Genomic DNA, 25,989 nt, shown 5'->3' on the forward strand with positions numbered 1-25,989 from the left:
TGACCAAGGAGCCTAGGCTGAGGTGAGACTGGAGCTAGTCCTTGCTTAGCATTAATGTTTCAGAGCCACTGCAGGACTGTAGGAGGTCTCCAGTGACAAAGGTAATGGTGGCAAGAAGACCGGCTGGGTGCTCTGCTGAGGATTTCCACTTCTCCAAAGTAAGCTGGTGCCTGATAAGCGGGGAGGTTCCATGTCCTTGAACAGGAGCTTTAGACACATTTTATTTATATACAGTACACACAGGACTATTACCTTTATATATTACTTCACAACTAAGATACAATGATAGTTCTGGTGTTTTCATCAAAAATGCAGATGAGTAAAATTTACAAGGATTTATCAGGTCACAAATACAGAAGTATCCAAGTACTCATATGGAATACCGTACACGAAGGGATGCCCTAACGGATCTCTGCCCCCAGACTTTGGATCATTGCTTTAGAGGGCTGCAGCAAGCAGGGCAGCATTAGCTCTCTCCTTTGTCCTCTTCCTCCTTCTCTTCATCATCATCCTTCTCTCCTTTGAGCTTCTGGCGAGCAAATTCCTCTATCACAATATCCTCCTCACTAGACACAAGAAGAAAGGGAAAGAAGAAAGGGAAGCATAAGTTCCAAAGGGGAGAATTAGGACCCACACCTCATCTGCCTTAGAGCCACCCATTTGGAAATCCTGATTAGAACAAGAAATGGGTGTGAACCAAACAGGATAAGATGCACTCCAAGGCACCACTCAACACAGTGTGACGATGACACGCCATAGAAACTTTTCAACCTCCGCTTAAGATTGCAGGAGGTTCTCAAGACTGTTCCTGGGCTGGACCACTCCAAGCGCACTCAGAAAGGACCAAGTGCTTCTCTTCCCCAACAAGAACAAGCCCTTCCGATAGAAAATGGGAAGTCAAGGAGAAGGTTCTAGGCTCCATTTCCACCTCCCTCCATCAGGCTGTGCATCACTGACGGACTTTAAAAGTCATTCAACTACTATCTAATAAGTAGAATCCAAGTGCTATATATTGTAGTAAAAGCAACTAAACCCCTTTGAAGTAAATCATTTCAGCCCTTTTAGAAAGAACTACTTTCCAATCCAAAATGAACATTAACACACTTAAACATTTAAAAAGCAATATATATATATATATATATTGCTTGGAATTTGCCACCTAATTATGCAGCAGGGAAGTAACTTGCCTATGGAGCAACAGGTTGCTTGTTCGAATCCCCGCTGGTATGTTTCCCAGACTATGGGAAAACCCTATATCAGGCAGCAGCAATATAGGAAGATGCTGAAAGGCATCATCTCATACTGCACAGGAGATGGCAATGGTAAAGGTAAAGTGTTCTACCAAGTCGATTTCGAGTCCTGATGCCCACAGAACATCAGGTGGTTTTCTTTTGGTAGAATACAGGAGGGGTTGACCATTGCCTCCTCCCACACAGTGTGAGATGATGCCTTTCAGCACCTTCCTATATTGCTGCTGCCCAATATAGGTACCAACGGGGATTTGAACCGGCAACCTTCTGCTTGTTAGTCAAGCATTTCCCCGCTGCTCCATTAGGTGGCTTGGCAACAGTAAACCCTTCCTGTATTTTACCAAAGAAAACCACAGGGCTCTGTGGTCGCCAGGATTCAACACCAACCCGACAGCACAACTTTACTTACTTTAAGTAGTTAGAGGGGGCCCACGTTCACCCCTCTTCCCAGTGGATCTTTGGAGTGAGAGAGATAATGAAGAAAACAGGGAGGAGAGGAGCGCGGGGGGGCGGTCTCAGGAGCTTGGAGCCCTGGGTTTTTCCAACCCGTCTGCTCAATTAGGGTAGTTATAGCTACCCCTGAGTCAGAGCACACCTGTGAACAGCAGACCATCCAGGCATCTTGAGCAACTGCTCTCTTCCCAGGTCAGGATGGGAAGAGAGCAGGGATTCTGAATGCTGTAAGCCCCCTTCAGATATAGCTAGCTGACATCAAGCCTAAAAGTTGTGTGCAGGGCATAGATTGGAGAGAAGGGAAGATTTCCTTCCCTCTGAAGTCACCTGTGCCTTCCAAAATATGTCCCTGAGGTTTGTGGGAATACCCTAACCCTCTACTGTGTTTTTGGGAAGCACAAGCTGCTGCAGAGCTGGGAATTGCTGAAAATTGCATTGCACACCAACCAAAGAAAAAGTGAGACAGAGAGAGCGAATCACTTACCTCCTTGCAAGAGATGAAACGAAAGGACCACCAAGAAAAGATGCCACAGAGGAAACAAAGAAGGAAAAGAAAAATTTGAAGCAAAACAAGCAAGTTTCAGGTGTCAAACATGCAACCATTCATCTACCAATGCAGCTCCAGTGCAGGAAGCATCCAACTCACTGTTGCTGAGCTGCAGCAAGAAAGCAGAGTGGCCAGAACCTAAGGGGTATACTCGTGGGTCAAATGGGCCGTAAGCCAGAATTTGGCTTTTTAAAAGCCAAATCTGGCCACCTAGGACCACACCCATTAGTCGTCTCCTCCAGAAGGGTGGTTTCTTCCACCCGGGGCAGCACGGTCTCCTGTGCAGTCCAGAGTCTACTTCTGAACTCTCCCTCTCCAGCCCCTATCCCAGCAGCTGCTGCTGGTATGCGTCACCAAGAGGGCACCAGCCATCAAATGCTCAGGCATTAAGTAGTACTGGGCTGGAAGGATGCAAACCCAGCCTGGTCTGATTTCTGGTGGCTTTGCAAGACCAAGAAGCAGCCACAAACTCCTCTTCATCAGGACCAGGCAGAAGCAATTCCTTTCTGGGCTACAGAGAGGTCATCTGCCAGGAGGAAGCTGTTTCTGCCCTCTACATTTTGCTCCCTAATAAAAATTGTGTGGGGACAGACTACAATTACTCTGTGGTTGGAGGCATTTTGCACATGCTCAGGGGTGTTGTCATCTCCTATTACTCCATGGACTTTCAACACTGGCATGTTTGGGGACTTGTCACTGAAAGCAGATTCTGGAACTGAGGCCTGCTGGGTCCAGGCCTGAATTAAAGCGAATGACTATGAGGGGGGAAAGCAGTGAGAGGCGCTGGGGCTGGCTGCTCGTGCCCAGGAGCCTTGAGGGAGGGGACTGAGTGCATGTGTGGGGCTCCTGGCTGGCAGGACCCAAAGCTGTGCTCTGACATGAGCTCTTGTTCAAGGGAAGCTCAAAAGATCAAGGCTTAAGAGAAGACAGAGGGATTGACAAGTGTCCTAGGAGTAGATTTGCCACGCCCTCCGAAATTCTGGGTTTCACCTGGATTTTAAGCATCTCACCCAGATTGCTTAGCCCACCCAGATTCAGCTATCATTAAATTTTTTAAAAGCTAAGCTCTAGCCCTTGTAGAAGTGGAATTATGGAGCAAAATGTGCATTCTTCTGCTCAAACGTTATTCTCCAGCCCATTTCCATAGCATGTGAATTAGGCACCCGCCTTTGGAAAGCCAGAAAATAGTAGCCCTTCATAGGAGGCCCATCATGGGCGGCTGACTTTCAAGCACCAGGAAGGGGCAGAGTCCATCTCCGACACACAAGACATCACATGCCGTCCATCGTCAGGTCTAACACGAATATTTGCACAGGCATGCAGTGGTAATGTACACAGTCAACATTCACTTATCCAGCCGGCCTCAGGCTGGTTTGGACGTTTAAGGCTTTTTCTTTACCTTGGTGTAGCTGATGATAATCAATGCATCACAGAGAGGCAGAAGAAGAATAAAAGAGGCAGATACTGGTTAGTCACATGAATAATGATTAACTACTGTTGTTCCTAAAGCACCTACAACTAACAGACATTGAGCCTATTCACATGACTGGAGGGTGGGCAGGTAGGTGGGTAGGGAGGCTGAACTGAACTCATAGATGACCTCCGTGCCCTCCCTGCTGCCTCCTCGCTACACACATGAGCAGCTCCCCTGGGAGATGCCCAGCTTTCAGGAGTCCGTCCCAGCCTTTGGGAATCCCACAATGCACCACACAACCAGCGGGGTGCAGTGGAGGATTCCCCCATCAGACAGGCACTCTAGGCACCCATCTCCGTGTCTTCTTGGGCTGTGTGCAGCAATCCCTGAAGCCAGGTTATGGGCATGCTCGTGCCCTTAACTTCAGCTAAGCACCGGGCTTCAGAGTAAGGTTAGGCTGGGCGCAAGTGCTGGGATCCACGCAGATCCCAGCACTCCACATGAGCAGCTTAACCCAGGCTGGGCTGCCCTAGCCTGCTCATGAGAACAGCCTTCGTGTCCAGCAACCACGTAGCAGAAGAAAACCCCTACCTATGGATTCATATTCCAAGTAGATCAGCCATGCTGGGGGCAAGGGAGAGGAGCTGGAAGGGCCAGACATAGGTTCTCCATTGCTAGGCTCTCAACTCCCCCAAATAAAAGTTTGCTATGCAAAAATCTTAACTCACTGTCTGCGGGTTTCGGGTGCATCAGAACAACAGGCAACTCCACAGCAACATCACTGAAAGGGAGAACAACACACACCATGGTGAGCAGGACACACCCACAGGGGATCCCCAATGCCAGGCGCTCCCAGAGCCCCACCAGCCCTCAGGGCAGGGGAAGTGCTGCCCTTGTCAGGAGGCTTTGGGGGTGTTGGAGGGATTTCACCGAGAAGCCTCAAGTCAGTGTGGTCACCATCAGCAGGGAGACCACAAGGATGGACCCTGGATTCCTTCTGGCCCTTCAAGTATCAGCCAAACATCAGAAGACATAATGCATAATGGGAAGAGGCTCTGCAGCCACTAGCTTTCTGAGGTATACTGTCTCAGTGTGGACATTCCACATGGGTCAGAGACCATGGATAGATGTCCAAAACACTGCTTTGGGAACACATTGCCACTTGAGGGGGGGGGGAGCTGGGGTGAACATGGTGCAGATGGGAAGCATGACCCCGCTGCTCACCCACTGTTATGCTCCCAGCCTCTATCAGCAACTCGTTCTACTCCTTTTTCTAAAAGATCAAAGTTGCACTCCTGAGTTAAGTGAGCACATGTAGTTTTGCCACAAGTTGTCTTCTTTCTAAACACAAGTGTGCCAAACGCCTTCACCTTTCCTAAGGATGGTGCTCCAATGCCCCAGCCCTTTGGCTAGGCCTTCCCTGCACCTTTCTGAGCTCTGCAACTCTTCTCAGATGGGGCAGCAGAACAGCCCACAGTATTCCAAATGCAGCCTGACACCATTTAGAGCACAGAAATCTAAGGTATTGAATAGCCAGAGACGTCGCCTAGCTAAGGGGCAGAAGAAGGGGAGGTCTAGTCATAGCAAGGAACTGTGGGGGAGAAGTGCATAATCAGCAAAAATGATTGGACAAGCTGGCAAATGGACATGAGAATGCACTCAGAGTCAGAAATAAAGTCAGAGAATTCATGAAGATTAAGTCATGAAGTTATAACAACACTAATTTAGCCCAGAGGGAGGGGGGAAAGAAGAGAGCAAGGGCTTAGACAAACAGATCTTAAAAGTTCCCTGGTTGGAGCACAAGGACTCCCTCCCCACTTTGGAATGGGGAACATCAGATCAACATGGCCAGATGGGAAAGGCTGCCCCCACCCTGCAAGAATTAGATCAACAAATGGAGTATAAAGATAGATCCAAGAGCTGCTCTTCTTGATCTCCAGGGACTCCCAGCCTCCTCTTCCACAAAGGAGGCTGGTGCGGTAGATCTGAGCCTGACCCAAGAGCATTTTGCCAGCCATCAAGCGGTCAAAGGGAATTAGGACGTCATGGAATTTTGATGCAGGATATGGCTGCTAACCTATTCCAAAGTTTTAGCTCTTTTGTTAAGCACTGCTTCCAAGTGGTATCTGATCTGATCCCAATGGATGATCGAGGGGACAAAAGAGACCTGGGTTCTCCCAAATTCCCCATTTGGTAATTTTCCTATGGCCTGCAACAGTACACTTTTGTATAAGGGCATTATGATACTGGTAGTTTTATTTTCAATGGGCAGCATCCAGTCAAGCTTTGTCCTGGATAACTCCCACAGAAACGAATGAGACTGACACAGTGTATGGCCCTGCCAGCCATCACTATCCAAGGCAGAATCTGTGGTTGCAGAGGGGCTGTGCTCAGCCCAAAGGAAAGGGCTTCCGGAAAGGGCTTCCCTATTCGCGGCTGCTTCCACCATCACCACTTCCCAATAGCGGCAGGACTGCCGTACAAGACCTCAGCAGCCCCAGGGCACAGCGCTACGGAGCTGCAATGCTGCGCATCATGTTAGCCACTTAAATCAGTCATGATTGAAATAATGCTTAGCTGTGACCCACTTCTGGGCAGCCTCCAACTGCTTTCCTAATCAGTTCCTCACATGCAATTTCCACTGCCACTTTCCAAGCCCCACTCCCAGCTCTGAGTGGGCTCATCAGCTTTGCTCTCCCGCTCTCCTGTTATATCCACACCAACCAAAGACACTTCTGCCTTTCCAGGCAGGGCAGCATACACAGTCGCAAAACACAGTCGCCTCCCCTCTGCTTCCTCCTCCTACATGATCAACAATCCCAGCTCATGTCCACACACGGACAGTACTCTATGGAGTGAGAGGAATGCTCAGAGACACATTAAGCCTCACATCCTTTTAAGAAATTGGTCAATAAGGAAAGAGTCGGCATGCAACTCATGCAATTTTGCCCGTAAAATGTGACAGGCTCCATCCAACAATCCTTACCTTGATGTGAGATCTCCCAGGATACTGTGGAAAGAAAGAAAAACATATTAACCAAGCAGAGAGATAAACAGGTCATCTTGGCAAATGAGGCATTCCCCTAGAGCAAGGCACTTGAACTGAGGGGGCAGGCACACCCTTTCCTCTGTCCTGGCTCAAGGGCACCTGAGTCCATGGCTGGCATAAGCCACCATGTGAGACCAGCTCTCCAGCATGCAGACTTCCTGAGTCTACTCACAGTCCAAAGCAGGCCTGCTCAACTTTGTCTTCCTGCAGATGTTGGCCTACAATTCCCATAATCCCTGGCTATTGGCTGCTGTGGCTGAGAATTATGGGAGTTGTAGTCCAAAAACAGCTGGGGGGCCTAAGTTGAGCAGGCCTGGTCCAAAGGAACCGGAGGAGTCAGGCTGAATGGGTGTCCAGCAATCCAGCTACTTATACACAAGCCCTAACCCATTAGGAAGTTCAGGGCTGCCTCAAGGAGGAGAAGTTTGGTTCTCCATTTGCAAACCTGAGCGTGCATTACGGGCCTGCAGAAGCAAGCACCCAGTGCCCCAATACCCAACAATCCAAAGGCAGCTCCTGTTCAGAAGCACATTGGCAACAATGACACCCTCTCTGTGCGGTGGGAAAGATGCTCACCCTCCTCGGGAGACCATCAGATTGACTTTCACTTTGTAGGACACCAAGATTCCAAGCACTTCCTTATCCATGCCAGGTCTTAAACTGGAGAGAAAAAACACATCATATTGAAAAGGCCAGGTAGACAGGAGGAAAAAGCCAGGGCAACAGGAAGCACTGGAGCAGGTGCTGAGCCCTCTTACACAGTGGTGGAGGCCAGGTTGGTGTCTTCATGCTTGAGTTTGCCATCCAGAGCCAGGCCTCGTTTCTCACGGTTGCTGGATAAGGAGGGGGTGACAGAGTAGCTTTTGGAGAAGGTGGAGTTGGCAGCCACATTCTCACTACAAAGAGCAAAGACAGACATACTGAGAAAACCCTGCCTAGTTCCGACACAGGTGAAAGCTACTCACCAAGCCATGGTGAGTAGCTTTCACTAAACATTTGGCATTTCTGCAAAAGGAAAGCCACACCATAACCCAGAAACATTTCCAAGGTAGCAGCAGCAGCAACCTTTTTGTGCAGGAAGTAGCATGAAACCAGCATGTAGAAGACCAGAGAAGGCATTGCTTACATGAGTGGGGGTTTCCCCACTCCTTGCACACGTGGCGTGCACATGCTCGCGGACTGCAGCCAATCACATTTAGCAACATTTACCTACAAGATGCATACACAAAGGCAACATTCATATAGGCAGTTATGAATTAAGGCAGCAAATAAATGATGTCCAAGTGGCCCTGAAGAAAGTAATCTGAACTCACTCTAACTCAGCAGCTTCTCAGTCTGCAGCTCCCTCACTTTCTTCAGCAAACTGGAACAAACCTACCAAGGAGCAATATGCACGGAAAGGTGCCTGCATCAAATCAAGCGGATGCAAAGCAAGCTATGGGCTCCAACCAGTAACTCTGGAAGCCGCACCTGCGGGAAGCACAGGGGCTCCCTTCCTTCCTTCCTTTTTGCTTGAAAAAACTGTTACCCAGATAGGTAACTGCAGGGGAATTTAAGAACACCTTTCATCCTCAGCAGTCAGACCATAATATGCGGAGGGAAGGAGGATCACGACATTGCATCCTCTCTTTGGTTCTTTGCTGGGCAAAGATGACTGCCCCCACAGGGAGCATTACTTCCTTTGCAGGAGCATGTTGGTCTGGCTGCCAAGGAGAAAGGTGGGTTTTTCAAACTCCTCCACTGCTGCCTTCTGAGACTGACCAGCTTCTTCAAGGAAGAAGAAATGAAAGCCCAGCATGCTGCCGGCAGATCAGGCTTCCATCAATCCAGCCCAGGGTGACTAGGCACCTTTTTACTGGATCTGATAGAATCAGACCCTTTGGGGACTCCCCCCCCCATTTATCCTGTGTCCACATCAAATTGGTGGATCTGATTATCAGCCTCATTTGAAGCACACCCCTACGAACTGCACAATTTCAAGACTTGTGGCAGCGGAGAGGATCTGTTTTCCATTCCAGGTGGAGACAGATTTAGAGCAACATAGGCAGTTGCCTTGTACCCAGTCAGACCATGGGCCCTTCTAACGCAGTACGGTCTACACTAACTTGCCGTGGGTCTCCACGGCTTCAGGCAGGGTCTCTCCCACCCTACCCGGAGAGGCTGCCAGAACTTGAACATGGGATCTTCTTTAGGCAAGCAGAGGCTCTTCCACTGGGCTGTGGCCTCGGCCCCGGCCCCGGCCCCGGCCCCGGCCCCAGCCCCAGCCCCAGGGTCTGGATTGTGTGGCTTGTTGCCTTCCATTTTCACACTCTTCTCAGATGCTGAATGTTGTCTGAGGGCAGCAAACATCAAAGCCTTGCTCGGAAATGGGGAGAGGAAAAACAGCCGCAGATGACCCAATTTAAGAGCACAACATGAAAAGACTGAGCTCTTGAAAAGTCTTTTTGTTCTGCAGCTTTTTATGGATACTTATGGTGGTTTTAATGCCTTTATATAAACCATTTGGGGAGGTTGGTTTGAAAAAAGGTATAATTGTATAAATAAACCATGAGAGAAAGTGAAAATGGGATGAGAGTGTCCCCCTAGCCCCACCATTACTTACATTGAGGAAATGTTTGCTTTTCTCAGACTCAAGCCAGCTTACAAACAGGGAAAACCTTGGGAGACAGTCACAAGCTCCTTACCCCAAGTCAAGACACACACCCCTTGCTTTCCCCCATCCTTTCACCCCTCTCTTGCTCTAGCCAAACAGCTGTCACTTACGTAAACTCCTCTGAACACACAACCTTTGTATATTTGTCCAGTGAATAGAGAACCACATCCGTGATTTGCTCAACTAAACAAAGAGAGAAAGAAAACCAGCAGTCACGAAGGTGGCCCAGAGGACAGAACCCAACAGCAGTCATTTCAAGCGGAGGAAGCCTATCTAGACTGAAGTGTTGCGATGAGCTTTGTTTCCCTAACCCTAACTGGTCCCCCCCGTGGATGTTCAGGGGCATGACTCTGATGGGCACAGAGAGCTGCTCTCCAGGCTACTCGCTGTAGGCAGTCCTCCTGTCCTCCATTGATTTGTCTGATCCCTTTTTAAAACCATCTAGAATAGTGGCCGTCATCACATCTGGCAGCAGCACATTCCACATCTCTCATTTGTGGGGGATCTGTGGTGGCTCACATGTTCATGCCAAAGCCACCACAGATCCAGCCACAAAGAGACTCGTGAGAGCCCGTCCCTCCTGTGCTAACCCGGCTAATATATGTTGAATTTGGCTTTCCATTTTTCTCTTTATCTTACTAGTCTGCAAGGAAAGGCTCAGAAGTGTGTGGATCAAGTCAGATTAAAGCCTCTAGAGCCAATTGGGGTGGTGGGAACCAGGGTGGGGGAATAAGTATCAAGCCCTGCCCTCAGTAGGCAGGGCTTGACCACCCCCATGACTCCTGAGAATCCAGTCACTCATGTCAATGCACACATTTATTTAATTGGCATAAATGATACAAATTCCACTTCTCTAAGATCTGTATGAGAATGCAGAATTCCGATGCCCTCCCCACTCCCATGCTGGTACACAGTGGAGTAATCCAAAGCTTTCCACCATATTCAGTGCTCACACTGCAACCAATAATTCATCCTGCCAGACAAGCAGATTTTTTTTTAATCAGTGTCCATCAGTTCTGAATTTGGTGTGGAACTTAAGAAAGAGGCAGGTGGAGAGAGGAGGGGCAAACTGCCCCCAGGCCCCACAACACCGAGAGACCCACCAGCATACTATCGTGATCCAGCGGAGTGTAAGAGGAGGGCTCCCTGCCTATGATCTGTCCCAGATCACCTTTCTGCAGCCCTGGCAGTGGGAGGAGGAGGAGGAGCAGAACAGAGATTGAGGCAGAAGGGTGGCCTGATGCTGCAAGGCAGAAAGGCCCGGGGATCGCCAGCGCCACTGGCATGGTTGGACTTTTGGTCCTTACTTGATATTTTAATTTTCTTCACAATCTTGCTGGTCGTGTTGTTAATGTTGACATTCACGCCAATTGGGTCGCCGTGGTAATAAACCTGAAAAATCACAGTGGATTGTTGCCAAAATAAGAGAGTAAAAGCTCCATCTTCCCCTGGACTGCAACACTGTATTTTGAGTACTGCAAGCTTAGAAAAGAAGGTGACAAAATGGCAAAGGAGATGGACAATCTCCATGTGTTATGAGAAAGAGAACGGCATTTTCTGGGAAACAAGATACTTTTGAAGTCAGGAGTCTCCCAGCTTTTATGAACTAGGGGCGGAGACACACCATGGCTGAGTAACACAAAGAGTATAGAGAGCCTAAGTTTTAGAGCAGGTAGGTGGCCACCGAGAATGCAAACCAGATGCAAACATTGGTGGGTAGCTGTCACCAGCAAAAAAGTTGTAGGAAGACAGTCAGGACAGACCTCCTTATCCAGCGAGGCCTCCAGGTGCAGGGGCTTGTCGGACATCATGAACTGCCTGGTAGTCTCCGTCTTGGGTGCTGGGCCTGTGTTCATTGGTGCAAACTGGACCTTTCGGATGACCAGCCGGACAGAGTTCCTGCAAGCAGAAGATGTGGCTGAGGACTCCAAAGCTCAAGCTATAAATGATTCCTTGGCCCTGTGCTGGAATTTCCAGATGTGATCAGCCAGAAGGCACTGGACAAGCAGCTGGCTGCAAAGAGAAATGAATAGCCCACAGCCTTGTGAGAAGCATCCAGCTCTTTAGAGGACAAACCAACCAGAAGCAGATTGGTTTTGTGAATGTGGATTTCATCAAGTGGATTTTTAATGCAGAATGAGTCAGAAACTGAATGAATGAATGAATCCCCACAAACAGGGAAGAAGCTTTACCATTGACTCCAAGGTGACTAAAATGCTGGAATTTTTTTTTGGGGGGGGGAAGCAATGACAGAATTTGAACCTCTGAAATATATGCTGGGTTTACCTTTTATGAATTTTCTCCTCCAGGTTTTCTGCACAAAATCCTTTGACCTCAAAGTCCACACCACAAGACTAAGAAAATAGACAAAAACAAAAAAGTTACCCTGGCTGAAAGGTCAATCGTTCCTCTGACTATCCAGTTACTTCATGGATCTGAAGAACTCACAAGTATCAAAACACCAAACCTTGATGGAGAAAACTACATCATATTCCCGAAACAAATCATGGTATAGATCAGTCCTAATATGTTTTCATGTGGACTGCATAGTTTAGACTCTTCCAGATGACAGAGCCTTGAGACACCCCCCTCCTTTTTTTCTGAGTTACAGTGGGAGGCACAAGTCAATCTTGTAAGGTCCTACCAGCATGGGGAAGAGTAACAATGGCCCACTGTCAGAAGACCCTCCCTCTGCCATGTCTCCTGGAGAGCAGCAAGGATGCACAGGGTTAGGGAAGCAATTCTGCTGGATGCGCACATTGGTTGCAACCGTGTGGCAGACAGATCCCACCCCAGCAAAGCCACAGCAACAAACAAAGCAAATATGCAGCCTCAGCTGGGGCTGGACCTCAGAGACCTTTCCAATCAAACTAACTGTTTCCAGGCAGCAGCACACAAGCAACTGTAATCACTGTTGGCGTGTGTGTGCTTGAGCTGGCCCCAGGATGCCTTGGACATCCAGCAGTCACGCAGAGGAGGCCAAATGTGCAGGCACTCCAGGAGCACAGCTGCATGGGGGCAGGCTTCTGCTCCACCCTTCCTAAACGGCAGGGGGGAAATAAAGCATGTGTTTCTGAACACGTTTCCCTTCCCACTTGCTTCTCAGGCCATGCACAGATGTCCTTGCGATGTTGTTACTGTCACAGCTGAAGGAAACAGGAAAGCGTCCAAGACAGCAGAGGGCACACTTACCTTCCCCGCATCATCCGGCCCTGGCTGGAGAGTGACCGAACAGGGCAAATTGGTTGCCATCTAGAAACAAGTGGGGGGGGAGGGGGAGAGAAGCCTTTAAAACTCTTTTACTTATCCCAGGAAAACAAAGGACTAGCCTCTAGGATCAGAAAGAGAAGGAGAAAGTCACTCAGCCTGGGGCTTGTGCTAAATAACCTCCGACTCAGAGCCACTTTGATCTCCAGAAGCGCCTTTAAAGTGGAGAAGGACTCGGGGGTGAATTAACGTGCATCTGACACTGCAGGCAATTTTTGTACTAGTAAGTTCTTGGACAATTGACTGAACAAAGTTTTCTTCTTTTTTCAAAAAGCTGATGATCTGACTTTTAATTGATTAATTTAAAACAAACCTGTGTGTCACAAAATTCTCAGTGGGAGCATATTCCCTCAAGAAAGGAGTGGAGCCACAGCTGAGTGGCAGAGCTCCCGGGCTGTCCTTCGGGCACAGCAAGCAGGGCGACTGCCCCGGGCACCGCTCTGTGAACCCGCCTTAGAATTAACTGGAAGGGGGCCCCGCACCCCACCAGGGCTCTCTAAGGGCAGCTCTGCAGAGCCCCCTGCTTCTTCTCGTGCAGAAAAGGTCCCAGGTGCCGTTCCTGGCAGGACATTTTTCTCCTTCAGTCTCTGCTCAACCAGTTCATCCCAGGGCTAATGTTACTTTCGAAGGATTGCTATTGTTGATTACTTTACAGATTAAAATGTACAGCTTAAAAAATAGTACTCTGGGGTCTTCAGCAGACCCAGAACAGGTCATATTTCTTGGTACGGTATTCTTTATTTCTGGATCTTTAGCACTAAGTAGTTGCATGCAGGAAGAATCACTTTTAGGTTTTTCAAAAAGACACCAAAGCAGAATCCCCAAACCTCCACACCTAGAAAGAATTGGGGACATTTTGGAGAGAGAAACAGTCTGTGAAGCATTCAGTACCTCAAAAGTGAAGGGGTGAGCATTCTCTCCCAACTTCTTCATCAGCCTGTCCTGCAAAGGAGTGAGAGTCTTGGGCACCTGGTCTGGCACGGGAGGATAAATCTGGGTGGTGAGGACATAGATGTCCTTCCTGAAGGTCAGCCCAATGACATCCAGGTCATCTCGGCCATAGCGGAATGCACATGTGAGTGTCACGTACACTAGGTTGTCACAGGACAGAGGGAAGAAAGGGGGAGGGCAGAGAGAATGCAGGAGGAATTGGCATGGAACGAGGGAGCAGAGAAAGATAGAGATGCAGCCATTCAGAATCCACGGTGTGTCTTAGATCAAGTACTAAAACCAAGCCCATTATTTCATAATGGTGTAATGTTAAGAGCTGGAATAGCACCGTGCAGGGGCGTAACGAGGCTGGAGCGGGCCCAGAGACAAAGTTTTAAAATGGGCCCCTCGCTGATACACACACACTCACTTCACATGTGACTTGCCTCTGGGGGCCCCTCGAGGCGTGGGGCCCCCCAGGCAGCCGCCTCCCCTTGCCTAATGGTAGTTACGCCCCTGGCACAGTGGTTAATGGCATGAAGTAAGACAGTACTGGAAATCTCAGCACATTTATGAACTTCCCCGGAGGTGGGAGGTTAGGTAGGCTGCTGTCCTTCAGGCTCCCCTCCCCAACCAGGAACACCGGGATAATATAATACTACTAGTAGTCTACCTTACATCATCAGTCAAGGGGCATGAGGTTGCCCCTCTAGTTAAGCAGAGTACCAAAAGAAAAGGCGCCACCATGAGAAGTCTCAGAACTGTGTGGCTTATCAATAGGGCATCTGCTCAAGGTCCACCTATGTAGAAGAACTGAACTCTGATAAACAGACATTTAACAGACGGCCCTTATATTCCCTCTTAGCAATTAGCCCCATCATGCAATCTTGCTTTAAGCTTCTGCTGGAGACCAGAGAGAGGAGGCTGGGTGGGTCGGGTGAGAGACCAAGGAGGGAGGCGTCAGAGCCCGGGGAGGGGGAGGGGGACGCACAGCCTCCTTCGAGGACGGTATACTAATCGATACCAGCGCCGACGCCGCAGCAGCCGTGAAGGGGGCGGCGTGCCTGGCGAGTTACCTTTCCTGTCCTTCAGGTACTCCGGGTCAATCAGGATCACCCCATCTGCAAAGAGAAATCAAGAAGGGCCGCCAGTCAGACGAGAAGGGTTGGGGTCAGCAGCCGAGCGGAGGAGGGAGGAGGGAGGCACGGGGCAGGGGCAGGGGCAGGGTTCCCTCCCGCATCCCGGCTCAAGTTGCCGCCCCCGCCTCCTCTCGGGGCTACCCGAAGCTGCTGCCGCCGCCGCTCCCCCCCCCCCCGAATGCCGGGGAAGCACCGCCACTCACCCACAGGCTCCACGGACTCGACGTGATCCACGAAGTCCCGCTTCCCCAGGTAGATGGATAACTGCAGGGGCCGGAGCGGGAGGAGGAGAACAGGGAGTCAGTGACGCCTGCAAGCTGCCGCCACCTCTCCAGCCAGCCCTCGACCCCGACGGGACGGCCCTTAGCGGCCCCAATCCCCAAGCTCAAAGCCGGAGAGCAGGAACGCGCACGCAGCACCCGGCCGGCCAAGTGGGGGTGGGGGGGTGGCGACTGCTGCGAGCGCAGGGAGGACCCACTTGTTCCCCAAACGGCCTTGGACTGAAGGAACCGTGCCCGGTTTTGCGGGTGCTGATGCTGGCTCTGCTGCCAGCCGGGGGCACGCTGGGGAGCAAGCCGAGCCTGCCTGGCCCTCAGTGGGCGGCTGCTGCTGCAGGAGCCTTTCTCCCTCTCCCGTTGCAGCTGTTGGCTCGTCGATGGGCCAGATCAGCCGGCAGGCAGCAAGCAGGGCCTTTTCAGCAGCGGCACCCAGAAGGCAGCAAGGCAGCGCTCTCTCCTGGGGGTTTCCTGCGGTTGGCTCCCTGGCTGCAGCTCAAGCAGGTGGATAGGACCTCGCTGTCGTCCTGCTGCCGTTTCCTTGGTTCTTGCTGCTGTTTGGGGCTACTAGAGTTTATTGCTTTGGCAGCATTTGGTTTTGCACTCCCTGTTATGTATTTTCTTCTCATTGGCTGACATGATGAGGAAAACTACTCAGAGTAGTCCATTGAAATTAAGTGGATAAGTTAAAAGGACAATGCCTGATTTATCCATTTCCATGGGACTACTTTGAGTAGTTTTCCTCATCAAGTCAGCCACTGTCAGGGGTGTAACAAAGCTGGAGTGGGCCCAGAGACAAAATTTTAAAATGGGCCCCTCGCTGATACACACACACAAACATTTCACAATATATAGTCATGTGACTTGCCTCTGGGGGGGGGGCCTCGAATCATGGGGGCCCCCAGGCAGCTGCCTTCCCTTGCCTAATAGTAGTTATGCCCCTGGCCACTGTATTTTTACATGTGTTGTAAGCCACCTTAGCCATTTATTAAAAGGGACCAAAAAGCAGGGTGCAAATATCTTAGATTAAAAATTACATATCAAATCCGCATTCAGTCCACTTTGGAAAGACTGACTGGAGTGAAATATCCTGTAGTATTCCCTCTAAGAGGGATTTCCAGATGTTGTTGACAACAACTCCCATAACCCCCAAGCAAAAGCCATTGCAGCTGGGGATTCTGGGAGTTGTAGTCAACAACACCTGGGAACTCCTCTTGAAAAATTGGCTTTACAGACTGAAAGGCACCCCCTATGCCCCCCACCCCCTGGCCAGGCAGATGAGCAGCACTGAATATATTTGATGTTGAGACTCAAAATGAATTCACAAGCTAGCATGCTTGTGAAGTTGTGGCTTTTTATTTTAGTTACAGAAGGAGGCTCTGTAATGCTTGCATAATAGGCAGAAATGAGCAAGTGAACCTCTCTCTGGCCTGAAGGTAGCAGCCCTCGAGAGTTGTGGTGTGTTTGGGGCACATGGCTGGAGAGCATCCTCATGGCATCCTTACCTTTCCATTGGGGCACGTCTTCTTGAACACTCTGCCAACAAAACCAAAGAAGAAGAAAATACTTGGAGAAAACTGAAGAACGATTCCCTTCGTCCCATTAAAAAAGGTAAAGGTAAAGTATGCCATCAAGTCAGTTTCGACTCCTGACGACCACAGAGCCCTGTGGTTTTCTTTTGGTAGAATATCGGAAGGGTTTACCATGGCCTCCTCCCGGCACAGTATGAGATGATGCCTTTCAGCACCTTCCTATATCGCTGCTGCCCAGTATAGGTGTTTCCCATAGTCTGAGAAACATATCAGCGGGGATTTGAACTTGCAACCTTGGGCTTGCTAATCAAGCCATTTCTTCGCTGTGCCAGTTCTCATTTAGATTTGGAATTAGAAGACAATTATCAGTGAAATTCCCAAACTGAATCTGCAGATTCCTGGTATGGGGAGCAGTCTCCTTAGTCTTTCCTTACTTCAACTGCCTCACAAGAGCAGAGGAGAAGATTGTTTAAACTGCATTGTGAGCTTTTTCTTATCTCTTAAAGAACTTTATCTTAGCAGCAAAACCTAGACAGGCAACTGAAGTTTTCAGACGATAGAAGAAAAAGAATGCTGAAGATATGCCAAATGCTTATCTTTTAAAATATGAGTTATTTATCAAATTTTTAAATGAAATACAGGAAAGATCAAGTGATCTCGTGGCAAAAGGGAATGTATGGCCCCTTTGATGGGGTTGATGCAAGTGAACCAGGTGAGTTTAACCCCTTTGTAGGAGGGAAAAAGAAGAAGACGACCTACTTGGCTCCATCTGCCATCTTCAGTCAGTGAAGTCGAAGTTCTGCAGAAGGAAGCAAGCAAGAAAGGGAAGTTAAATGTCGTGGCAGAGGGAGAAATGGTGGTCGCTGCTGGGGCTGGCCTCAGCCGCTGAAAGCCAAGCCAACAAACTATGTGGCCACCTTCTGGTAGCTTCCTCCTCCTCCTCCTCCTCTCCATTCCTGCCTTGTCTGGCTTCCTCTGTTGGTGGTGGCCATGAGGAAGAGATTCCCAAATGGCACTGGGCGTGCACTTGACATGGAAGCATCCTAGAGCGGCATGTGTGTCCAGTAGGTTGCCAGAGGGTCAGGGGCGTGACTACCATTAGGCAAGGGGAGGCAGTCGTCTTGGGACCCCACTGCCTTGAGGGGCCCCCCAGAGGCACATCACATGACTCCCCGCCCACCCGTGTTGCACCCCCTATGAATTATGTTGCGTCTCTTGGAGATCGGCAGGAGCAGAGAGTAAAAGAAAGTCAATTCAATGTGAACTAAGTATTCACCGTATTCATAATGGGGATGTGAGTGTGAGTGCACTATATATTGTGAAGTGTGTTTGTGTGTGTATAACAGCGGGGGGCCCATTTTAAAATCTTGTCTCTGGGCCCCCTCCAACCTTGCTACGCCCCTGCAGAGGGTGGTTGCTGTGAGTAATAGGAGCACCGTGTGTCTGCCCGGCGGCATCTTAGAGCTCGATTGCCTGTTGCAAGGCGGCTTTAACTAACAGAAGAAGCCCTTTGCCCAGCTCTCAGTAGCAGAGAATATGAGCGCTGGAATTGCCACGGTTGTGATAATGGCGGGATCCTTGGCCGTGGCTGCTCATCAGACTTCACAGGCCTACTTAGGCTAGAGGTCACCCACCTCAGGGCAATGGGCAACCCAGTAGGCACCTGTGTGCCAAGGCACCTATTGCATTCTACAAAGCTCAAGTTTTCCTTTTTAAAAAGAAAGAAAAGAAAGTGAACTGTGTGTCAGTGTTTCCACCATTAGGGCTCCTGTGATACTCCCACCTCAGCTGCAGCATGAAGGAGAGCAGCACAGCCAAAGGTTCCTTCGGATGATGAGGTGGGGAGAGACTCCCACACCAGCCCCCCCACCTCGGTGCCCTGCCTGTCACACTGACAGCATCTCCCTTGGAAATGCATGGAAGACAGTCCCGGGGGGCAGAACTGTGGTCTGATTCTGCAAGGGGCAGCAGCCTAGAGCTGAAATGAATGGTGCCAAGGCTGTGGGCTCATAGGTCTGGATCCAGCAGTGCCCTCAGGATGAGCCCATTGTTCACCACTCCCTCAGGGGCCTAGCCCCAAAGCGGGGATCTACAGCCCAATGCAGGAGGATACGGAGCATTGTAACAAAGGTAACGTAAGACTGTCGGACTCCAAGCACTGACACTTTAGCCAAGCTTGGTTTCTAATGGGTTGGCAGAGGACACCAAAGCTCAAATCTTTGCTGAGGCACTCAGCTTACTGGGCAGTCTCAGGCTCCTAACCTGTCTCATAGGTAGGAACCCCATAGTGGGGGGCCATGAGAGCCCCCCCCCCAGTCATTTGGAGATGGGGCTGGACAGATAGACTGGGATGCCACAACTTGGACTACGGACTGAACGACAGGAGCAAAGGAACATAGGAAACTGCCTGATACAGAGTCAGGCCTGGGCCCATTTAGCTCAGTATTGTCTGCCCTGACCGGCAGCAGCTTCTCCCAGGTTGCAGGTGGCCGGAGTCTCTCCCAGGCCTCCCTGGAGACGCAGCTACCAGAGTGTGAGCCTCAGACCTCCTGCGTGCAAAGCAGAAGCTCCACCACTGAGCTGCAGCTATGAGACCAATCCAGGATGGGGCCACAGCTGCCTGCCTGCCTGCCTGATCCTCATGAGGCTGCGGTTGGACTGAGCAGAGGAAGGCCTGGGAGGAAAGGGGAGCAGTTCAGAGCTTGAGACGCAGCGAGGCATCCAAGGGGATACAGCTGGCAGAGAGGCCGGGCTAGGCAGAGGGAGACACCCTGGGGTGGTCATTAGCACACAGAAGCTCTGATGAGATCCACGGAGGAGAGAGAAAAGCCCAGAACCAAACCCCGAGGGATACCAGCTGAAAGCGGCGCTTCCCCCCAATTAAAACCTAAAGTCAACTATATAGGACCAAGAAACTACCGTATGTAGAACAACTTGATTAAACACATTTGAACCCTGTAGCCACACTGGAAAACTTGATCAAAGGATTCTCCTCATGTGCAACAACATTATAAAGTGATTTGTAAGAATGTGCTGCAAGCCCACCTGGGCTTCATGAAGGGCTTCTTTGGAAAGCATGCCTGCATGTGGGGGGGTGGGGGTGGAGGGTGCAGACCTGGAGGGAGCCCTGCAGCTTGCCTAGTCTAACTCCTGCCTGCCTGATGCAGGAAATCAGAGCTAAAGCACCCCCAGCTGCAGCCCACGACTTCTGCTTGGAAGAGCTGCTTCACAGCAAGGGAGAGCCTACCTGCCTCATTCCCACAGGTGACTGGGCCAATTGTTTCTTCTAATGTGAAACCAAAATCTACCCTACTGTAACTGGAGCCACTTAGAGCGAGCCCTGCCCTATGGGGCGGCCGCAAACTAGTCTCTGCCCTGCTCTTGCAACCGTCCTTCAGATCTAGGAAGATGGCTGTCCTGTCCTCCCTGTCTAAACATATCCCTGCAGCTTTTCCTCACAGAAGTCAAAGCTAGCCGGAAAAGCCCTCTTTGTTGCTATTGGCACCCCAGATCAGCCTCCACACATCCAGAGCTCCCCACCAACACACTGTCCCTACACATTTGGGCTGCTTCTCTTCATTTGGCCTTGGTGACTGGTTGCTCCTTACGTTTCTTATACAGTCTCTCTCTCTCTCCAACTCATCACTTAAGTTTTTTGTGCAGCCATGAGAGCACCAATGTATGGGATGCGGTTCTGGGCCAGCATCTCCCTTTCCCTCCACCCAAGGGATTCTGACTATGTCTAAACAAAAGCACCCCCTAAAACTATTCAGCACACCTGTAACTGTATCTGCCTTTTCTCTGAATGAGGTTTCCCTGCCCCATCTCAGCATTAGCCTGTAAATCTCTGTTGTAATTGGCCAATTTTCAGCAAGCTTAGCAGGGATGAGCTCAGCTTCTTAAACTCAGGTAGCCCTGCTGCTGTGACCTTAGCAGGGCTTAAGCCAAATGGGATGTGAGCCAGCTGGTGCACCACGAACAGACCTTTATGCAACAACAAAGTGTAATCCCAGCCATGCTGGCAAAGAAGCCGTGAATGTTCAGGGCTTGGCTTGAACTGGGACTGCCTGCTTGGGAAATGGCTAGCTCTGAAATTTTGGCTCCTGTTGGGGCAAGAAAAGATTCCTATCATTTCCTACAGCACCGATCCAACGACGTGCTGGTGGCTGGCTGCGTAGCACATGATCCAAGAGAATCCCAGGCCCATGCACCCAAGGGGCTGCCTCCAGCCCTGGGTTCTTCCACCACCAACTCTGCAACCAACCAGCAATGGTTTTGAATTGTTTTTATATTGTTTTAAGCAGTGTGTTTTAAATGGTGTTGGTTTTATGTCTTTTTAAACTTCTTGTGCACCACCCAGAGCCTTTGGATGTGATGATCTATACATGTAAATAAAATAAAATAAAATAAAATAAATAAAGCTCTGTGTACTGCCTTGCTCAAATGAGCTGTAAGCCAAATCAGATGTACAAGTAGGTATTCATGGGGCTGATCCTCCATTTGGGATTCTCTCTCCTTCACGACTCACCCAAGCTTGAACGTGCACATCTTCCTAAAGTGGTTAGAGACATTTTTATTCCAGTTACCATTTGGTGGTCAACAAGTGGCAAAGAGAAGTCTGAATAATTAGCACACTGTTACATGTCTCAAGCCCTTAGATGGCAGGACCATAAGTCTGGTTAAACAGAACTAACTGTTTGATCACTGTTACTGCTACAAATATTTATGTTCTGCTTTTCACAGACAAACCATGCAAGGCAGCCCCCTAAGATGGCCAAGTGCCACAGCTCCCCAAACTCCAGAAAGAGAGACACACAAGTGCGGCATCAGGTCACCCCGTCCCGACCACAACGTTGCTATAAACCATGAGCAACTGACACAGCCGATGTTGAAACTCACAGAATTCCTGGCTATGAAGGACATTTAAGGAATCTGAACGGGGAAAAGAGAATCATCCCTGCACCTTTCCAGTGAGGCCTATCTTCTCCCATTTCCAGAACTCACCCACATGCAAGTTCCCAAGGGACCTGATGTTATGATCCAGCAAGTTGGGTCTTCAGTGTGCTAGCTAGTCTCACTCTTGCCAGTTCTGGAGACCCCAAACCGCCTCTGAGCCCAGGCTGTGTTGGCGGCTTTGAAGGTAGCAGGAGGCATTTTGCCACCCTTCTGGTGCCCCAATAATTGGCTTAGACCATCTTTCCCAAACCCTATGCTGTGGGAGAACCATGAGGAAAAGCATCCCCTGCCTGAAGGAGCTGCTCTGCTCATCGTGCGGTGCTCTCTTCCAGAGGGCCACACGGGAGCAGCTCCTTCTTCTGAAAGATAATCCGGAGTGGGCTGGGAGGGGAAATGCCTTACCTGCAATTGGAATCGATGGAATCCTCCTCTTCTGCTGGCAGCTCCCCCACCTCTAGACCTGACAATGTGAGCAGGAGGCTCCAGGGGCTGCTCCTTGGGCCTCTTATACCTCCTTGATGGCCCCTCCCCCCAAGAGCGGCTCCTTCCAGGTGGGGGTGGGGGTGTGTGCCCGTCCATGCTGATTGCAGTGGGAGTATTTTGAGGCTAGAATCCTATTAGACTATTAGTTGGGGTACTACTCTTGTTGACTAAGAGTGTGGGCTATAAATATTGCTTTTCATGGAGTCTAGAGAAAGAAGATTACAGAGATTGACAGAGCAGGCTCAAGAGGCAAGTGATTAGCAAGCCAGGCAGTTCTTTTGATCTCAAGGCTGGTGTCACTTCTGCCATTGCTGCCCATGCAGTTACCAAATGCAGTCTCTCTGGCTGCAGGTGGGACAATGTTGCAGGAGGTGCTCTGGGAAGCAGAAAGGAGCCCACCGAAAGGATCTGCAGGCTCACAGCCTAGGAGAGCTTCCCACCCTCTGCCCTCTTGGGCAAGAGGCAAACGAGGCCGCTGCTGCAGGAGGTGGTGTGGAAGGGATCCTGCCACACTAAGCCATCCCTGTGCAACTGGCGCCTCGTGGCCGGAAAATGGAGGGTGCCCTGGCCAGAGAGGCCGTGCCACTGTCCCCACTCTCATTCTAAAGAGAAAGGGAGGCTGACCGTGCCTAGCTGGAAGGAGTAAGGATTTGATGTGTTGGGACACACAGCCTCATTCCAAAGCCTCTTCACAGTAAAGAGAGGCAATGTGTTCACCTCTGGTGGAGGATTTGGGGCCTCCTGTGCTCTTGACACTTGCCCTTCATAGCTAATAAAATCTGCCACAGAGGTTGGGGTATTGTTGAACACAGCTCTGCTTCTGGAAGTTCAAGGGGAGGTGGTGGCCAGGGGTAACTTTGCAGAGCATTGGTGAGTGTGCCAGCTGTGCCCCTTTCTCAAGAAGGCAGATCTGCCCTAGTCACGTTATGGCTGGATTACTGTAACATGATCTATGTAGGACATAGATCCTTGAAGAATATTTGGAAACTGCAGCTAGTGGGAAATACAGCCACTCAGATTTTATCCAGAGCTGCCTGTTGGGATCATATTACTCCCATTCAAAAGAGCTGCACTAGCTGCCAGTTTGTTCCCAGGTCAATTCAAGGTGCTGGTTTTGACCTTTAGAACCCTCACCATTTGGGCCCTGGAGGGACCGCCTGCTCCCAAAGGTTTCTGCCGACTTGACAAGACCATCGGAGCGGGCTCTGCTCCCCATACAGACAACGAGGGAGGCTCTGCTGCCGTGAACGCAAGATGGGGCCTTCTCAGTGATTGCCCCCAGACTGTGGAATGCTCTCCCAGTGGGCATCCACTCCTTAGTCTCCATCACCATTTTTAGAAAGCAAATGAAACCTTGGCTTTTAACCCAGGCTTTTATACAAGTACTTATGTTGCTGCTGCTGCTGCTGCTGCTCTATATTTCTTGATTCTATTGTGTATGTTTTTTTAACTATTAATTAGATTTGTATTTTTATATTCCACTTTGATTTTATTGTGTAACTGTTTATAGTCTTATATTGTTTTAAATGTTTTGTAAACAGCCTTGAGATTGTTTAAATGAAAAGTGGTAAAACACTTTAACAATAAATAAATAAACCAATAAACATCATGAGAAGTAGCAGAGTGGAATGCAGACAGATGCAACCCATAGGGCTTGCACAGAACTAGTGCCGGCTGGGCTGGGCACTGTGTGCAGGGCAGCCCAAGGCATGGCAGGGCCTGAGGAGGGGCACCCAGCACTGCTTCACCCCGTCTTCTTTCAGAAGCAGCGCTTGCCTCCTGGGGTAAAGTGGCCGGGGGGGCCTAGGAAGAGGGAGGTTGCTTGCAGCCTCCTCTGGCAAGCTTTGCAAGGAGATGTGTGCTCCTCGCAAGGGCCAGGCAAGTCCCAGCTCCGGTAGCAGCCACAGGAGGCATTTTGCCACCTCTCCAGGTGCTCCAGTAACCTGCCACCTGAGGCCACTACATCCCCCATGCAAGGGCCTTCTCTGGGCATGGGCGTCCCGAGCGGGGGGCTAGAGGGGGCAGTTGCCCTCCCCTGGATTGAACCAGTTCTCATTGAATGCAATGGGGCATAAAGAATCCCAGGGAAGGGGGTATTGTCATAAATAAATGTAAATAACAACATCAACAACCAACCACCTGCAAAAATCAACCACAAACAGCAAGTGCCGCCTTTGTAAAGAAGCAGATGAAACCCTGGACCACCTAATCAGCTGTTGTAAAAAGATCGCACAGACTGACTACAAACAAAGGCATGACAAGGTAGCAGGGATGATACACTGGAACATCTGCAAAAAATACAAGCTACCTCTAACCAAAAATTGGTGGGACCTTAAAATTGAAAAGGTTGTAGAAAACGAAGATGCAAAAATATTATGGGACTTCCGACTACAAACAGACAAACATCTACCACACAATACACCAGATATAACTGTAGTTGAGAAGAAAGAAAAACAAGTCAAAATAATCGACATAGCAATACCAGGGGATAGCAGAATAGAAGAAAAAGAAATAGAAAAAATCACAAAATACAAAGATCTACAAATTGAACTTGAAAGGCTGTGGCAGAAAAAGACCCAAATAATCCCAGTGGTCATTGGCGCCCTGGGTGCAGTTCCAAAAGACCTTGAAGAGCACCTCAACACCACAGGGGCTACAGAAATCACCATCAGCCAATTACAAAAAGCAGCTTTACTGGGAACAGCCTATATTCTGCGACGATATCTATAATAATAACAGCAATAACACTGATAATAAAATTCAGCCATGCCAGGTCCTTGGGAAGGACTCGATGTCTGGATGAAACAAACCAGTCAATAACACCTGTCTGACTGTGTAAACAACAACAACAATGGACTGCTGTCTTTGCCCCCACCCCCTCAACCAGGAAAAGTTCTGTGGATGCCCATGCTCATTCATGAGTACAGGTTGGGGCATGATCCAGATTTCCCACCATCCCAATAATCTTGGGCTGGTTCTGCATCTAAAGCAGGATTGTCCTTTTTTTAAAAGAAGAAGAAGAAGAAGAAGAAGAAGAATTACAAATGAATATCCTGTTAGGGAACTACACATATTTACCATATCAGCTTATGTTCTGTAGCATTTTAGATGTTGCATATGACTGGTAATAAGAGGGGGAAAGAGGAGGAAAATAAAATGAGGAGGAGAGTGACTGAAAAAGCCAGAAGGACAGACATGGTTGGCAGACAGATCTGAAAAGAAGGCCAAGGATGGGGAAGGGCAGAGGGAGGAAGAGAGCCAGGATGGAGAGACACCCCTCTGCCAAGGGCTTTAGAAAAAACAAACCAAAAAAACCAACCCTGCTTTTAAAGACTTCTCTGGCTCTCAGCCCCAGACATTCTGACATTCACACCACTAAGGAGACAAAAATGGGGGAATGCCTATATGCACCTCTGCTGCCCCCCACTTCTAAAACCAAGTGGATTTACTCCTTCGGATTTACTCCTTCTGTTCATTCACAGCAGGGCAGTACTGACAATGTGCCACAAAGGTCAGGCAGGTTCATGACAACAACGACAACGTCTGTTCCTCGTCCCATTATGAAATAAGTCACTGCCACGGAGGACATGTGCACATCTAAAGAGACCTGACCTCACCCTGCTGCTTTTTATGGCAGGCAAGGTTTCTGGCATTTTCTTCCCACAGGAATATGGAGCCTCTAGCCACATGCACTAACACATCCGAGTTAGCAGAGATTCTGCAGTTGACATTGTCAAATCTAAGTTTTTCCAAGAGCTAAGAGGACATTTTGTAATCATCACAATATAGAAGGGTGTTCTGCTTGTGCATAGGAATCATGGAGATCATTCCAAAACAAACTGTATTCCAAGTATCAGTTGTTCCATACAGCCATCAGGAGTTTTCAACAAGACGAGTCTGGAGGTGGCATTTAGGTTTGGGGTTTTCTTTAATGTAGAGAATGTTGGTGGTTTATACCACATTTTTGGAAGCAATTGTTGGTTTTTAAGAGGTGTTCATCAACATTCCCAATGGAGAGAGCTAAATGTCACTGAACAATAG

At 49.4% G+C, this 25,989-nt stretch overlaps 1 protein-coding gene across 1 annotated transcript; it reads right to left on the reverse strand.

The window, feature by feature from the left end:
- Window positions 1-201: 201 nt before the first annotated feature.
- Window positions 202-16,490, reverse strand: ARR3 (arrestin 3). Its single transcript, XM_053274068.1, is given in 16 exon segments — window positions 202-561; window positions 564-566; window positions 4,393-4,445; window positions 6,651-6,674; window positions 7,290-7,373; window positions 7,472-7,609; window positions 9,477-9,549; window positions 10,674-10,758; window positions 11,130-11,265; window positions 11,653-11,720; window positions 12,559-12,618; window positions 13,525-13,724; window positions 14,640-14,684; window positions 14,906-14,966; window positions 15,181-15,265; window positions 16,483-16,490. Coding segments are annotated over 16 exon segments (1,218 nt in total). The 3' UTR covers window positions 202-466.
- Window positions 16,491-25,989: the final 9,499 nt, after the last annotated feature.

This window comes from Hemicordylus capensis, chromosome 11, assembly GCF_027244095.1.
Source record: "Hemicordylus capensis ecotype Gifberg chromosome 11, rHemCap1.1.pri, whole genome shotgun sequence".
In the NCBI taxonomy this organism is placed as follows: Eukaryota; Metazoa; Chordata; class Lepidosauria; order Squamata; family Cordylidae; genus Hemicordylus; species Hemicordylus capensis.